Source organism: Brassica oleracea, chromosome C5 (genome assembly GCF_000695525.1).
Source record: "Brassica oleracea var. oleracea cultivar TO1000 chromosome C5, BOL, whole genome shotgun sequence".
Taxonomy (NCBI): Eukaryota; Viridiplantae; Streptophyta; class Magnoliopsida; order Brassicales; family Brassicaceae; genus Brassica; species Brassica oleracea.
This window is the reverse complement of record NC_027752.1, coordinates 7,569,312-7,585,285: the sequence shown is the minus strand read 5'-3', so window position 1 is coordinate 7,585,285 and position 15,974 is coordinate 7,569,312. Positions and strand designations below refer to the sequence as shown.

General features: G+C 36.8%; 2 protein-coding genes across 4 annotated transcripts; both read left to right on the top strand.

Annotated features, from left to right (window-relative positions):
* The first annotated feature begins 8,514 nt into the window (after positions 1–8,514).
* On the top strand, positions 8,515–11,058 carry LOC106293307. The gene is made up of 10 exons (XM_013728970.1): positions 8,515–8,601; positions 8,878–8,995; positions 9,134–9,245; positions 9,351–9,471; positions 9,720–9,840; positions 9,991–10,102; positions 10,302–10,422; positions 10,538–10,658; positions 10,767–10,878; positions 11,001–11,058. The coding sequence occupies exons 2-10, from the start codon at positions 8,898–8,900 to the stop codon at positions 11,055–11,057; spliced, it is 975 nt and encodes a 324-aa protein (XP_013584424.1). The 5' UTR covers positions 8,515–8,601; positions 8,878–8,897; the 3' UTR covers position 11,058.
* A 1,746-nt stretch (positions 11,059–12,804) lies between these two features.
* On the top strand, positions 12,805–15,425 carry LOC106343534 (mediator of RNA polymerase II transcription subunit 15a-like). Of its 3 annotated transcripts, none has more exons than XM_013782774.1 (10): positions 12,805–12,912; positions 13,169–13,282; positions 13,388–13,502; positions 13,666–13,765; positions 13,983–14,106; positions 14,267–14,372; positions 14,540–14,612; positions 14,805–14,880; positions 15,047–15,158; positions 15,233–15,425. In XM_013782774.1, the coding sequence occupies exons 2-10, from the start codon at positions 13,185–13,187 to the stop codon at positions 15,287–15,289; spliced, it is 861 nt and encodes a 286-aa protein (XP_013638228.1). In that variant the 5' UTR covers positions 12,805–12,912; positions 13,169–13,184; the 3' UTR covers positions 15,290–15,425. The 3 variants fall into 3 exon arrangements, with proteins under 3 accessions (XP_013638228.1, XP_013638226.1, XP_013638227.1); XM_013782772.1 differs by having other exon boundaries at positions 13,959–14,106; XM_013782773.1 differs by having other exon boundaries at positions 12,808–12,912; positions 13,672–13,765; positions 13,959–14,106.
* Positions 15,426–15,974: the final 549 nt, after the last annotated feature.

The window sequence follows — 15,974 nt, the reverse complement described above, 5'->3', positions numbered from 1 at the left end:
GTCTTGTGAGGAATAGAAATCGTGAGATATAAAGCTGATGTTGCACAAGGATTCTCACAAAGACCAGTAATAGATTATGAGGAGACATACTCCCATGTGGTGGATGCAACTACTTTTAGATTTCTCATAAGTCTGGCTATATAAGAGAGAAAATTAGACTTGCAGCAAGTTGATGTAGTGACTGCATATTTATATGGTCCACTGGATAATGAAAGTACTATAGGGTATTGAGCTGAAAGAACATCAAGTTCTCGAGAACAATATTGATAATCATCAAATTATATGATTTGAATATCCTAGGAACCTCTGGATACAATTTTCCAAACAATTGAATATCTCAAGAAAGAGTTTGAGATGAAAGATCTTGGAAAACAAAGTTTTGTTTGGGATTACAACTTGAGTACATTAACAATGAAATCCTTGTGCATCAAATAGTATATACAGAAAAAGGTAGTCAAGAGATTTAATATGGACCAGTCTCACCCATTATCTAGTACATGGGCGTGAGATCACTTGTTTTGGACATTGATCCATTCAGTCCAAAGGTGGACGATAAAGAAATCCATTTAGTCCTGATGGACGATGCAGAAGTCTTGTTTTAGACACTGATCTGATTGGTCCATAAAAAGGACGATGAAGAAGCCTTTGATTTTGGTTTATTTTATACTAACCAGCCCAAAGAGGGGTTATTTGGTTTTGTTGATTTGTTTCCACACATGTTATGTTTTACACATGGTGGTACACGCATATCACAGCAACATCATCCAAGATTTCGTGTGTGTGTATTTGAGGTCGATGACTCAATATGTTCGATCAAATTATGGCATGGCCGATGGTAAAGAAGAACCAACTATTATGTTCGAGGACGAAACATATTCTGCCCAAGATCTTCATCACCCACGGATTGCAGAAAATTGGAGAGGTCCAAGGGACCTTCAGTAATGCCCAAATCATGGGGGAGTAATGTGTGTTGTACTCTTTTTCCTTCACCATGGTTTTGTCCCAATTGGGTTTTTCTGTTAAGGTTTTAATGAGGCAACATTAAAGCACATTACAAGCTCTAAATGGTTATGACATCCAAGGGGGAGTGTTATAAACCAGATTGTGGATGGCTCATAACCAAGAGATTATGATTTGTGATCTTTCCATTTATCTATGACGGTGTAATCTCCTATATAAAAAACCTCTATGTTATGAATAAATATTGACTTTTCTATTACTTTTATAAGATAAACATTTTCCCCATTTTCGTTCCTGTCTCTCCGCTCGTAGCAAATCTTGAGCACCCACACAAATCTCGTCCATAGGTTTCTGGATTCGAGGTGACGTTTATTGAAATTTTGTTATTCTCTTGTGGTATTGGATGCGAGAGAAGTATTCTCTCCATTGAAGTTTCTGTCGATGGATGATCTACTTTTTAAAATAACAATTATGAAATGTGTGAAGTGTTCTACGAGAATAGATAATTAAAACTGGTGCTGATCATATCGGATATTTATTAATAACAAGTTGTAATACCTAGGTGGATTCATTCTTCTAATGAGTTTTTTTCATACTCATCATCCATATCCTGTAAAAAACTCAATTCATATAAATCCATTGAGAAGTTCTGAGTGTAAAGATAATCCATATGCTGTGTGGTAGTTTGTTTCCTGTAAAATTCTTGGTCATTGTTTGTGTTTCTTCTCTGTTTTCATTTAGTTATGAACCTATGATAAGTCTACTTAATCTACATACTCTGCTTTTCATTGCTTGTAAATGTAGTTTACTTGATGGATAATAACAATTTGACACCTTCTTTTCCAAAAGGCGAGCCTGCCATGGACACATGTGACTGGAGAGCTCAATTGCCATTTGATTCACGTGAGAAGATCATCGGCAAGATGTAACTTTGGTTGATGTAACTTTGTGTTATCTTTCTCTTTTTTTTTGTGTGGTATCTTTCTTCTTTTCACTTTTATTGACCAATCATTGTGTGTTGCGCAGAATGGAAACAATAAGGAAGCAGCTTCCGTATTCTGGACCAGAAGAAATTAAAGAGCTTAGGAGAATTGCTTCCAAATTCGAGGAGAAAATTTTTGGTTGTGCTGCTAACTGTAATAGTATGAAAGCTCTTTGTTTAGAATGCTGAAAACGTACTTCATTCAATAGGAGATCATGGCGTTAAATAGCCTTACAATAACAAGTAGAAACAAGATGAAACGAAACTTGCGCTAGTGGAAACAGAGTAACAAACGTGAGCCTAAATACTCGGTCTCGTTATTGACTCTAAACATAAACAAAGACCCAATCAAACTTAGCTAATACAATGGCTGTGAAGCCTTTATTCAATCCAACATTTACCTTCTCTTCATGATCAATTTGCTCCAACAAACCCTCCCTAAACTAAGCTTGGTGAACCAAACTTAGCTTATCTGTCACTGAGCAAATTCCAAGCTGACTCCTTAATCTCTCAAACGTCTCTAGCTTCAACGGTTTTGTAAAGATATCGGCCACTTGCTCAGCTGAACCACAATGCTCCAACTGTATCTCTTCATCCTTCACCATGTCGCGTAGGAAATGGAAACAAACTCCTATGTGCTTGCATCTTCCATGAAAGACGGGATTCTTTGAAAGCTTTATAGTTGAGGTGTTGCCGCGGTAGATGACAGTGCTTCCATCCACATTGTACCCCAACTCTCCCAAGATCCTTTTGAACCATATAACTTGACAAGCACAAACCGATGCTGCAACATACTCCGGCTCTGTCGTGGATAGTGTAACGATCGGCTGCTTCTTTGATAACCATGCTACAACCGCATTGTCCATAGGCAATACATAGCCCGAGGTACTCTTCCTGCTATCGATGTCACCTGCAAAGTCACTATCAGTATACACCAGTAGCTGTCCAGCTCCTCCTCTCTTGTACCAAATCCCATAGTCCACCGTGCCTCTTAAGTACCGTAGAACCCTCTTGGCAACCTGAAGATGCAGCTTTGTTGGTTCAGACATGTAGCGACTCAGTAAGCTTACAGCAAACTGCAGGTCTGGTCTCGTCGTTGTGATGTACATGAGACTTCCAATGATCTGCTTGTAGAAAGTCTCATCAATCCTTTCTCCATTCTCATCCATGTCAACCTTGCTTCCAGACACCATTGGATTGCGAACTCCGTTACAGTCTTCCATATCAAAACGTTTCAAGACCTCCATGGCATATTTTGTCTGAGACATATGAATCCCTTGACTTGTCTGCAATATTTCTATGCCTAGAAAGTATCTCATCTTTCCAAGATCAGACATATTAAATTCCTTCTCCATTGACAACTTAAACTCTTTCATCATAGATACATCATCTCCAGTGTATATCAAGTCATCTACGTATACGCTAACGATGAGGAGATTACCATGCTTGTTTCTTTTGATGAACAAAGTTTCTTCATTCTCAGACTTCTTGAACCCTTCTTTGGAAAAATACTCCTCGATCCTACTGAACGAAGCCCGTGGGGCTTGTTTCAACCCATATAAGGCTTTGTGCAACTTGCAAACCTTCTCTTCCTTTCCTTCTATCTCATACCCTTCTGGTTGCTGAACATAGACGTCTTCTGCAAGTACTCCGTGAAGGAAGGCTGACTTGACGTCGAGCTGAAAGATATCCCATCCTTTCTGAGCTGCGGTTGAGACAATGGTTATGATGGTGTCCATGCGTGCGACAGGTGCATCGACTTCTGTATAATCAACTCCATGATCCAGTGCATATCCTTTTGCCACCAGCCTAGCTTTGTACTTGCTCTCCTCTCCAAGCTCGTTTAACTTTGTCTTGTATATCCATTTCACTCCAATGCACTTTGCTCCATACGGTAAGTCTGATAGCTCCCAGGTGTGATTCTTCTCAATCGAGTCTACCTCTGCATCCATGGCCTCTCTCCAGTTGATGCACATCTGAGCATCTGTAAAAGTGGATGGATCAGAGGAGTTGATCTGAACCATGTTTACCTCATCGTCCTCATTAAATGCTTCATTTTCAGTGACATACGTGACATAATCTCTGAGATAGCTAGGAGGCCTCGTCTGTCTTCTTCCCTCCCTGACTGTTGCTTGCGGTTCTTCTTGAGTATCCTCTGCAACAGTCACTGGTCCTCCAACTTCTTCTTCTCCGTCACTATCACTTTCGCCCCAAGGTAGATCATCATCGTTCCACTTCAGCTCAGTCTCGATGTTCTCTTGATTCTGATTCCTGTTCCAACCTTTTGTTTCCTCAAACACCACATCCCTGCTCACCACAATCTTCTTGGTTGATGTGTTGTATAAGCGATAGCCCTTTGATTCTTCTGAGAAACCCAACAACACACATGTGATGCTTTTGTCATCAAGCTTCCTTCGCTTCTCATTTGGTACATGCGCATGAGCTAAGCATCCCCACACTCTTAAGTGTTCCACACTTGGTTTGACTCCTCCCCAAGCCTCTTGTGGTGTGACATTCTTAACAGCGAGAGTGGGACATCTGTTCAGAATGTAGAAGGTCCAATTGACAGCTTCTGCCCAGAAGATTCTTCGTACCTTTCTCATTGATAACATGGATCTCACCATGTTCATAACAATGCGGTTCTTCCTCTCCGCCACTCTGTTCTGCTGTGGAGTGTAGGCAGTGGTGATTTGTCTTCGAATTCCATGTTCCTTGCAGAACTCAGAGAACTCAGTTGATGTGTATTCCCCTCCGAGGTCCGTTCTCAAGCATTTGATCAGTTTTCCTGTCTCAGTCTCCACCCTCTTTTTGAACTCCTTGAAGTAACTGAATGCCTCTGATTTTTCTTTCAGAAAATACACCCATGCTTTCCTGATGTGATCATCTATAAAGCATAGAACATATCTGACACCACTTGTGGTTACTGAACTGATAGGTCTGCATATGCCAGAATGCACCAACTCAAGGATTCCTGTAGCTCTCCATGAACTCTTCTTGGGTATTGGATTCCTTGACTGTTTCCCTACTAGACAGTCTGAGCAGGTGACTTTTGGACGTCAAAGTTTGGCAAGCCTCTTACCATCTCCTTGCTCTGCAACGTCTTCATACCAGTGTGGCTGAGATGCCCATAACGCTCATGCCAAAGCTTTGGTGTGTCCTCTGTGGTTGTTTGTAGACAACGTTGTTGGCTTGTCTCTCCGGTCTGATCAAGCAACATGAACATTCTGTTGGAGCTCATCTTGCTTACTGCGATAAGACCTCTTTCTTTATGAAAGATCTTACAAACTCCTTTTTGTATGATGATCGTCATCTCCTTCTCTTGAAGTTGTCCGAGACTCAACAGATTGTTTTTGAGTTCTGGTATGTTGTACACATCACTGATTGTGTAAGCTACACTATTCAGCACCAGCTTCACATTGCTTTTGCCAATAACCTCCATCTTTTTTTCGTTCCCCAGCTTCACAGTGTGTTTGAAGCTTTCATTCATCTGAGAGAATAGGTCTCGATATCCACTCATGTGATTGGAACAACCAAAGTCGAGGAACCATGTTCTCTTCATCATGTTCTCGTTCTTCCCAGCATACGCCATTAACATCTTCTCTGCATTTTCCTCAAACTTCACGTCGATCTCCTCATCTTCCTTTTCAATATATGCCATTAGTAGCATCTCTTCCTTCTCATCAAAGTCAGCATAGTTTGCTTCTTCATCCCACATTGGACATTCATTTTGAAAGTGCCCTAGACGGTGACATTTGTAGCACTCCACCGTGCTCTTGTCTCTTCCACGGCCTCTTCCTCTACCTCTTCCATTGAAGCATCTTCCTCTTGACGTCGATCCTCTCCCACGGTATGAACCAGTTCCACCATGGGATACTTTCAAGACTTGATCATCAGCTTTGTCAACCTTCTTGAACTTTTGCTCATGAACGGTGAGAGAGCTCTGAAGTTCATCGAGATGGATGTTTTCAATCTCCTTAGATTCCTCAATGGACACCACTACATACATGAATTTTTCGCTGAGAGTCCTGAGGATCTTCTCCACCACTTTGGAATCATTCATGATCTCACCATTACTTCTCATCTGGTTGGTTACCGCCAGTACTCTTGTGAAATACTCTTTCACACTCTCAGATTCCTTCATCTCCAGAACCTCGAAGTCTCTTCTCAGCTTCTACAGCAGGGACTTTTTCACCCGATTGTTCCCACCGAACTTCCTCTTCATTGACTCCCAAATGATCTTGGAGGTTCTCCTATCCAAGATCTGCTCAAAGGTCACTCTATCAATGGATTGATAGAGGTAGTGCTTCACCTTATGGTCATCTTTCTTGGTTTCTTCCAGCTGCTGTGTCTGCTCCGCCGTGAGCACCGTTGAGGATGATGACTCCTCGAAACCGGTCTCAATCGTACTCCACAGGCCCTTTGATCTGAAGAAATTCTCCATGACCTCACTCCAATGATCCCAATGCCCATCGAACTGTAGCAACTTCATTTTCTCATCTCCCATTTTTCACTCTTGTGTTTTGAAGCTACGGCTTCTTCTCTCTCAGTTTTCACACGCTAACGGAGCTCTGATACCAATCTGTAAAAGTATGAAAGCTCTTTGTTTAGAATGCTGAAAACGTACTTCATTCAATAGGAGATCATGGCGTTAAATAGCCTTACAATAACAAATAGAAACAAGACGAAACGAAAATTGCGCTAGTGGAAACAGAGTAACAGACGTGAGCCTAAATACTCGGTCTCGTTATTGACTCTAAACAGAAACAAAGACCCAATCAAACTTAGCTAATCCAACGGCTGTGAAGCCTTTATTCAATCCAACGGTTACCTTCTCTTCATGATCAATTTGCTCTAACACTGCTAACCCGGTAATACAAAGAGTTTTTGTGAGGCAGTGGCGTACCTGTAAAGCTTAGAAACCTTCCTGATATTCTTTTATTTTTGATACTTTCAGTTGGATTACCTTGGGAAAATATCCATAAAGATGCTGACTATGGAGATTACTAAATGGCAAAGTGCAGCTGGTTCTTCTTCTTTACCTTTTCCTTTACCTATCCCTGGTGTTTATAACAGTCTGCCCTTGTATCCAGGTATAAGCCCTTCATGGTAGCAGATGCTTTTATTGGTGTGTAAATTTAACGTATTAATCTCTTCATGTTGTTTCCAAAAAAAAAAAAAAAAACTCTTCATGTAAGTTAGATTTATATGCTAGTATATACCAGAACACATAATAATAACATGAAATTTTTTGAGTGTGTTGGAAATATTATCACGATTCATTTGTTAGTCGTCTTGTGAAGGTTGTCATCAGATGACAATGGAAGGCCCCATCAAAGCAGAGCCTGCTGTGAACGCAAGTGACTGGAGAACTTGTCTGCTACCGGATTCACGCAAGAAGAATGCCAACAAAATGTAAGTTCATTATGCATTGTGTGTTTGTCACTCAGAAATAGTAGTTATCTTTGCTTGCTTCAAAGCCAGCTTAATGCTAAAGCTCTGTAGAAAAATCAATGTTACAACGTTCTGACATATTGCCTGCCTTACGTGAGCAGAAAGGGAACAGTAAAGAAACATATTCCAAACCGTGGGAAAGAACGAAACAAAGAGCTCAAGAAAATTGCTGCCACCTTCGAGGAGTTGATTTTCAACACTGCTATTGATCAGGTTTCATCATTCCTATCAAACATTGTTTTTGAAATTATATAAAAATTTCACATTTACAATTAATAAACATAAACAAACAGTAGTTACCAATTTCACATTTTACTGCAAATAATTGTAAATTTAATTTCTCCGTGTAGTTTCCAATAACAAATTAATTATTTCACAATACTAATATTTTGTATAGATGAAAAATGAATGTAAACATAAAAAACAACAGCTACCATTAAAACAAATTTGTTATAATAATAAATATGTCAAAGAAAACAAATGAACTGACATTTTGTTATTGTTCCATGTATTCTATGCTCAGTCTTTAATAGGTTTTGTTAAATACTTTAACATCTAACTAGATTTTAACATGTACTTTGAAAATGCAGAATAATTTTTTATTTAAAAGCAATAATTTTTTTTCGGTTCAGTACTTTGAAAATGGTCGGACATGTCAAATCGTTACTCGCTCTTCTAACCGGTTCAGGGTTATAATAAAAACCAAATTTGAGTTACCGACAAATTCGGTTAAAAACCGGTCAAACTCGCTAAATCGGTGTCTGTTTCGATATTAAAACCTAATTTTTTCAAATTCAAGTTTAAAAATAAAAAATTGCAAATTTTAAAAAGATTCACAAAAAAATTAATATTGTTTTTTAATTTCTATGTAAATAAATTATTACACTCAAATATAAGTATTAGTAAACTCAGTTAAAAAGTTAAAACAATCTACACAAAATGCAAAGGAGGCAATGGGGCATAATTTTTGTTTAGTGTGGGGTCCATAAAATAAAGTCTAGTTTTTTTTAATTCTGACTAATCAAATATCAGTGGGCCCCTTGTAACATTTTTTCTCTGAAAAATTCATTACATATTTGGGTTCATATAATAAGGCCATGTCACCTCTTTTCATTTTTCTATTTACGTTTATGTTCAAGCAAGTTCTTGGTCTTGGTCTCTGCTCGTCGCAACTCTCAATCCCCGAAAGCCCTTGCAGAAAATCTGAGGTGATTTTGTTTTCTCGAATTTTCCGTCTTTGATTTTAGGGGTTTGTTTTCTTCTTCTGGTCGGGATGCGAGAAAAGTATCGTGGCTTGTTTATTTCACGTTTACAAGAGAATAAATGGAATTTTATTATGTCGACCAATCAGTGAAAGAAGTTGGTACTGATCAGAGGTTTAGCTCAATAGTTTGTTTTCTTGTGCTCTAAGTCTCAATAATTACAAGACATTTGGAGCTAATCACACTTTAATCTGTTTTTTTTTTTGTTTGTTCTCATTGAAGTTATAAAAGTCTTGATCTTGATGGCGCCTTCTGTTAACAACGGAGAACCTGCCATGGACACAAATGATTGGAGGAATCATTTGCCATTTGATTCACGACAGAAGATCGTCAGCAAGATGTAACGTCATCATCATATCTCCTTTTCTCTCTCTCTCTCTCTCTATACATATATCCTCTAGAACTAGAAGGTTTCAATAAGCTTTTTTTTTTTTTTTTGGTAAATTATTCTTACATGATTGACTTGCAACTTGCGCAGAATGGCTACACTAATGAAGCACCTTTCGTATTCTGGACCAGAAGGGATTAACGAGCTCAAGAGAATAGCTGTCAGGTTCGAGGAGAAAGTTTTCAGCAGTGCTGTTTACCAGGTAATAATAATAATACACACGTCCTTCTCTGTATACAGATTTGTGAGGGCAGTGCACATGAAAAGGCATGTATATGATTTTCTTTTTATTTTTTGAATTTTTCAGACTGATTACCTTCGGAAAATATCTATGAAGATGCTGACTATGGAGACTAGATCGCAAAATGTAGCCGGTTCGGCTTCTTATATCCCTGCTGATAGAAGCAACCTAGCCTTGGATGAACTGGGTAAGCAATGCGTCCTTCATGTACTTAGCAGAAGCTGGTTTTGGATAATGCATTCTCCATGTGTGTGAGCTAATCTAAATGCCACAATAGGCACCTAATATGAAGTTTTCAGCGGCTAATTGTTATCCATCTTTGTGGTCTCGCCGGTCTCCTCTGTGCCTTCATTTGAAATAGATTCCATTTGGTTTGTTATGTGTTTTGTTTTCTTATAAGATCTACCCTTTGATGCTTTTGTGAATATTCCACAGACAATCTCATGATCAATGGCAATGTAGAGCCTTTTCTCCTGAACGAAGAACCTGCCATAAACTCTGGTGACTGGAGAACTCAACTGCCACCGGGTTCACGACAGAACATCGTCAACAAGATGTAACTTCATCATCACATCTCCTGTTTTGTATATATATATAATTTCTCTATAACTAGAAGGTTTCTTCTATGCTGCTATTATATATATAGATTCTTGATCAATAAGTTAAAATTTTTTGGTAATTGTTCTTACATGATTTACTTGCGCAGAATGGATACACTAAAGAGGCACTTTCCGTATTCTGGACCAGAAGGGATTAACGAGCTCAAGAGAATTGCTGCCAGGTTCGAGGAGAAAATTTTCAGCAGTGCTGTTAACCAGGTTACACACACCTCTTGTCCTCCTTTATATTAATTTTGTTTCGTTAGTGTGGTTTTATATTAGAGATTTGCAAAAACCAATGGACATGGGAAAATAAGATATGATCTTTTGTACCCCCTCCCCCCCCCTCCCCCCATTATACGGTTGGGGTGTATGAAAGCTATGATCCTGATTTTTTTTTTTTTTTTTGAATTTTCAGACTGATTACCTCCGGAAAATATCGATGAAGATGCTGACTATGGAGACTAAAGCTCAAAATGCAGCTGGTTCCGATTCTTCTATCCTTGCTGATAGTAACAACCTAACCTTGGATATAATTAGTAAGCAACGTCCTTCGTGTACTTAGCAAAAGCTGGTTTTGGTGTGCTAAACAACTCATTCTCCTTGTGGAGGTTATATGGTCTAAACCCTTGATGCTTTGTGAATATCCCACAGGGAATCATTTGATCAAGGACAATGCAGAGACTTCTCTCCTGAACGTTGAACCTACCATAAACTCAGGTGACTGGAGAATTCAACTGCCACTTGATTCACGCCAGAAGAATATCGACAAGCTGTATGTTCGTTACATTTTTTTTTTCTTTTGCTTTTGTTATAAACGTTTTGTCATAGTAGTGCCTTGACCTAAGAATAGTATCTTTTCTTTTTTTGTCATATGGCGCAGAATGGAAACTCTGAAGAAACATGTTCCGTATTCAGGGCAAGAAGGAATTGAGGAGCTCAGGAGAATTGCTCTCAGCTTCGAGGAGTTAATATTCAACACTGCTATTAACCAGGTCTCACTCACTTCACTTCACTTCACTCTTCTTCATTCTAATTTTAGCTAACATTAGTGAAGCAGTGGGATGACGGTGCTGTGAAAATTTCTTGATTAAGCATGGATTGTTTCGAGTTTTAGGTGGATTACTTTCGCAAAATATCCTTAAAGATGCAGACTATGGAAGAGGACGACTAAGTAAAATTGCTTTGAAGGGGGGAGCATTTGGAACTTTCTGGCGATTCCACGTATGTATTTGATAATATTAAGAAGTAGAGCTTAAAAGCCTCCAAAGTTAAAAGGCATGAATAAAGGAATGTTAATTATGTTTGTATAAGAACAATTTTATAAGATAGATTTTTTTTAAGTTTATGTCACAAAAATAGATCTAAAAAAACAAAATGACCAAAATAGATTATTTTATTTTGAAAATTTTAATATTTTTTAGTTTTTGAAATTTGAAATCATTCTCCAAAACTCCACCCCTTAACTCTAAACCATAAACTCAAAATTCTAAATTTTAAATCCAAAAATACACTCCTTAATAAAACATTTTGGTCATTTTGATATTTGGGTCTACATCTGTGATCAAAACTTTTTAAAGGTCTATCTAAAAAATTTCTCTGTATAATCGGTAACATATTTCTTGCGGAGGAAGAAGCCTCGCCTTGCTCTCTCTCATGTTAAGTAAATCTTGTATCCCCTATATATTAATTGAGAAGCATTTGAAAAATTAGAACCTTAATTTTGTATTAATTAAAAAAAACCCAAATCCTAGGTGGCACTCTAAATGCCTTCTAAATTTCATTTCAAAGAATTATAGAGCATCTAATATAAAGTATAGTTTAATCTAATGGTGTCATATTATTCCATAATTATATAACACTAAAGAACATTATATTAACCTAAAATATATGAAGTGTGTATTCTTTCCTTAAATAAAAGCTACGGAATTACCTAATATGATTTACATATATACGAGAATTAATGATTATGAATAATAAAGATTTGATAACAATTTTTGCATCCTTCTTCATTTTTGTTTAAATTTATATTATTAAAAAAACTTAAACAATCACATTAACCATATAATAAAAAAATTAGTTTTTTTCTTATATGTTATATTTTGAATTTTTTAAAATGACTTTAAATTACAAAAATGAGGAAACCTTATATGTTTTTTTTTTTAAAAAACGACTTTAAAATACAAAAATGAGGACACCTTATATGTTAGATTTTTCTTATATGTTAGATTTTTTCTTAGATGTTATATTTTGAATTTTTTAAAACGACTTTAAATTACAAAAATGTAAGTTTTCCTTAAGTATACGACTAAAAACATTAAAATGACATGTATCAATTCGATGGTTGATTTGAAAGCTTTCAAAACCATATGGAAGATAAAAGTCAAAATAATTCAGCTGTGAAAATAATACTGTTCATTTTTTTCAAGAATGTGTTCGATGAAAAAAATAAGGTTTTTATGTTATAATTTGTTTAATGTCCAATCCGATCAACCCATGATGTATTAATTATAGTTTTGTTCTATTATTTTTAATAAAAATTGATCCGATCCATCGGAAAAAAATTATATAATAACAACAAAAAATATTTTATATATATAAATAAAATGATCACATATATAAAAAAAACTATCGATAATATATATATAAATAAACTCACCCTGCGCAAGGCGCAGGTCTTATCCTAGTATGCTTATGTAAAAGCTTCTTTATACAAGATTTTTTCCATAAGTATAAAATAGTTAATATTGTTATTATCCTAATAATAACGAGAAGAAGAAGAAGAAAAAGATTCAAAAGCATTGCGAAACTTTTGATTTTATCGTTCCTATAACCATGATTAAAGGACTTAAAAAGTAAAATTAGTTTGGGCTTGTTTAAGCTCAATGGGCCATAGTATAAAAGCCCTAGCTCTGACTTCAATTTCTCCTTTCCCGTTGTTCTTCCGCCCTTTGGTTTCCTTCGCTGTAAAGGGAACGCTGGTCTGCGACTTTGACCTCGAAACTGCGTAATCTCATCGTCGATTCAAGGTGAAGTTTCCTAATTGCGTTTCTGTTTTTTTTTTTCTCGAATCTAGGGCTTGGCTTTGAGATTTTTTTTTCCTTTGCGGCTTGGATTCAAGAGAAAGCGTTTCGTATTCTTACATTTAGGAGAGTAGATGAAGTCGTTTTGTTTGGTAATGGATGATCAGTTAACGAAACTGTTGTCTGTCTGTATAGCTAAAGTTAATTTCTTTCTTTTGAATCTTATTGGTCCGCTATTGATGATGCTTTGTGGATTATAAAGACAGGACACACACTTAATGGGGCCTTCTTGTCCCAATGGGGAACCTGCGATTGACACATTAGACTGGAGAACTCAATTGCAATCTGATGCACGTGAGAGCATTGTCAACATGATGTACGTTTATTACATCTATTAGATTATGTTTCTCAGCCTAATGTCATTGTCAAAATCATTTTGGGTTTTAAATTAAATCACTTTTTTTTTTTTCTGTTAGCACAGAACGGAAGCACTAAAGAAACAACACCTTCCATTTTCTGGACCAGAGGGAGTCAACGAGCACAGTAAAATTGCCTCCAGATTTGAGGATAAAGTTTTCAACAATGCTGCTAACTTGGTAATATGCTGACCATCCTTCTTTGTTTCTCTAGTGTCCTAAACATACCGATGGAATTGGACTAAAGAACTGACATTTGGTAGCCATATATTTGATTTTTGTATGCTTTCCAGATTTATCTCATGTCACGCTTTTGGTCTAATTTTCCATTTTTTATTTGGAGTCTCAGAATGATTACCTTCGGAAAATATCCTTAGAGGTGCTGACGATAGAAAACACGGTTAAAAATGCAGCTGAGCCCACCACACCCTTGAATTCGTCGGGTACTAATAATCAATCCCTTTATGCTTCTCTATTTTCATAAGCCTAGCAAAACATTTTCTAATTTCTTCATCTTGCATTAGAAGGTTGTTTTGTCGCTGTAACCTTTGGTAGTTAAACCAAAAGGAACTGTTAAAAAAAAAAGAAGAAGAGAATTTGTATCTAAAGTTTGAGTAACTGTTGTGATTGCTATAGCCGGTAAGGCTAATGTCGATGTAGGAAGCCTAATGGACAATAACAGTCTGAGGCCTTCTTATCTTCCGAACAGAGAACCTGCCGTGGACACAGGAGACTGGAGAACTCAACTGCCACCTGCTACTCGCAGGATGATTGTCAACAATATGTGAGTTTGTTTCGTCTCATTCAAAAGAGCTGTCATCTTTCTCTCCTAGTATCATTTCCCCCAAGCCAGTTTGATGTTATATCCTTTAGAAATAGAGTGTTATTGTTATGGTTTCATATCTCGTTTCACCCAATAGTTATATAACTTTTCATTTGTGTAGAACGGATACACTAGTGAAGCACCATTCCGGGACAGAGAGAACCAACGAGCTCAGGGGATTTGCTGCCAGATTGGAGGAGAATATTTTCAACACTGCTGATCACCAGGTGATTCACTGTCTTTACAACATCAATGTCTATTTCGTTAGTGTGGTAAATATAGAGATTTCTAAGGCAATGAACTTCACAACATAAACATGCTTTGCTGTTGTATACCTTCTTGATTTATGTCATATCTTGCTTTTTGGTCTGATATATTTAATATTAACATCCAGATCGATTACCTTCGCCAAATATCCGCAAAGATATCTCTCCTTGCTGCCAGCAACAGCCTACCCTTGGATCTAGGTAAATGACTTTCTTGAAGTCCTTCATGTAGTAGCAGAAGCTTGTTTTGGATATGGTAAATTTTAGTCCATTTTAAGTGTAATAAATGGATGTTGGAGCTCAGTTGCATCCATTTTCCCACTTGATTTGTTTCTCTTTGAAGGTTTTAAATGGAGTTAGAAATCTGTTGTTGTCAATGCTTTATTCACATAGGTAATCTTGGCATAAACAGAGGTGACTGGAGAACTCAACATCCACCAGGTTCACGCCAGAAGAATGTCAACAAGCTGTGAGTTTGTTCCTCCAAAATTTTAATATTTTCTCACTCTTGCTACTCATTTCCTCCCCAAAGCCAATCTAATGATAAAAATCTGTAGAAATAAAACGTTGTCGGTATTGATTTGACCTAGTGCATATGCTTAAAGATAGAGAAGTTACTTTTGTCATTTGAGCAGATTGGAAACACTGAAGAAACATGTTCCATATTCTGGGAAAGAAGGAATTGAGGAGCTCATGAGAATTGCTGTCAGCTTCGAGGAGTTAATTTTCAACACTGCGAGAAATCAGGTTTCACTATATTTTGATTAAGCTCAATGTGTTACGTTTCGTTTTTGATGTTGTGTGTTCATTTCGAGTTTCAGGTGGATTACTTAAGCAAAATATCCTTAAAGATGCAGAGTTTGGAAGAGGCAACCTAAGTCAAACAAGGGGAGTGTTCTCAAAGCGGTTTAAATTATTCTAGGAATAGCAAGTCCATATACATATTTGTATATAAAGAACACACCTTGAAGAGTTAGAAAGGAAATACGTGGATAAACATGTCAAGTGTATACTATTGGGATGATTTCTGGTTTTTCCAACATCAATTGAAAAAGTTTTTTCTTTCTTTGGTTAAAAACAAAAACAGAGTTACCACTTATAAATAGGTTTCCTTATTTATACGCCCTAGGGCTGAGCACATGGCGGGTACTTGCTATTTTGCGTGTACTTGCGACCTGACTTGACTTGTACGAGAGTAATGAAATTTTTGGACTTGTACTTGACTTGTTAAAAACGAGTACTTGCTATTTCAAGTACTTGATCAAAAATAAATTACTTGCAAGTTAATTGCCTTGTTCTATTACTTACTATTTACGAGTATGTGTGAATTATTTACGAGTTTTTCGGAATATTTAAGAACTACTTATTAAATAATACTCTATTAGAAATAAAAATAAAAATTTGTTTTGTTTTTTCTACTTAAAAATTTAGTTATATGACTTGTTATTACATGTTACTTGTTTAGAGAAAGAAATTTTTATCGTGAAAATTATACAATATTTATATATCGAAATATGCATATATATATTTATTTGTCTTCTTTACGTAATACTTGACTAGAAG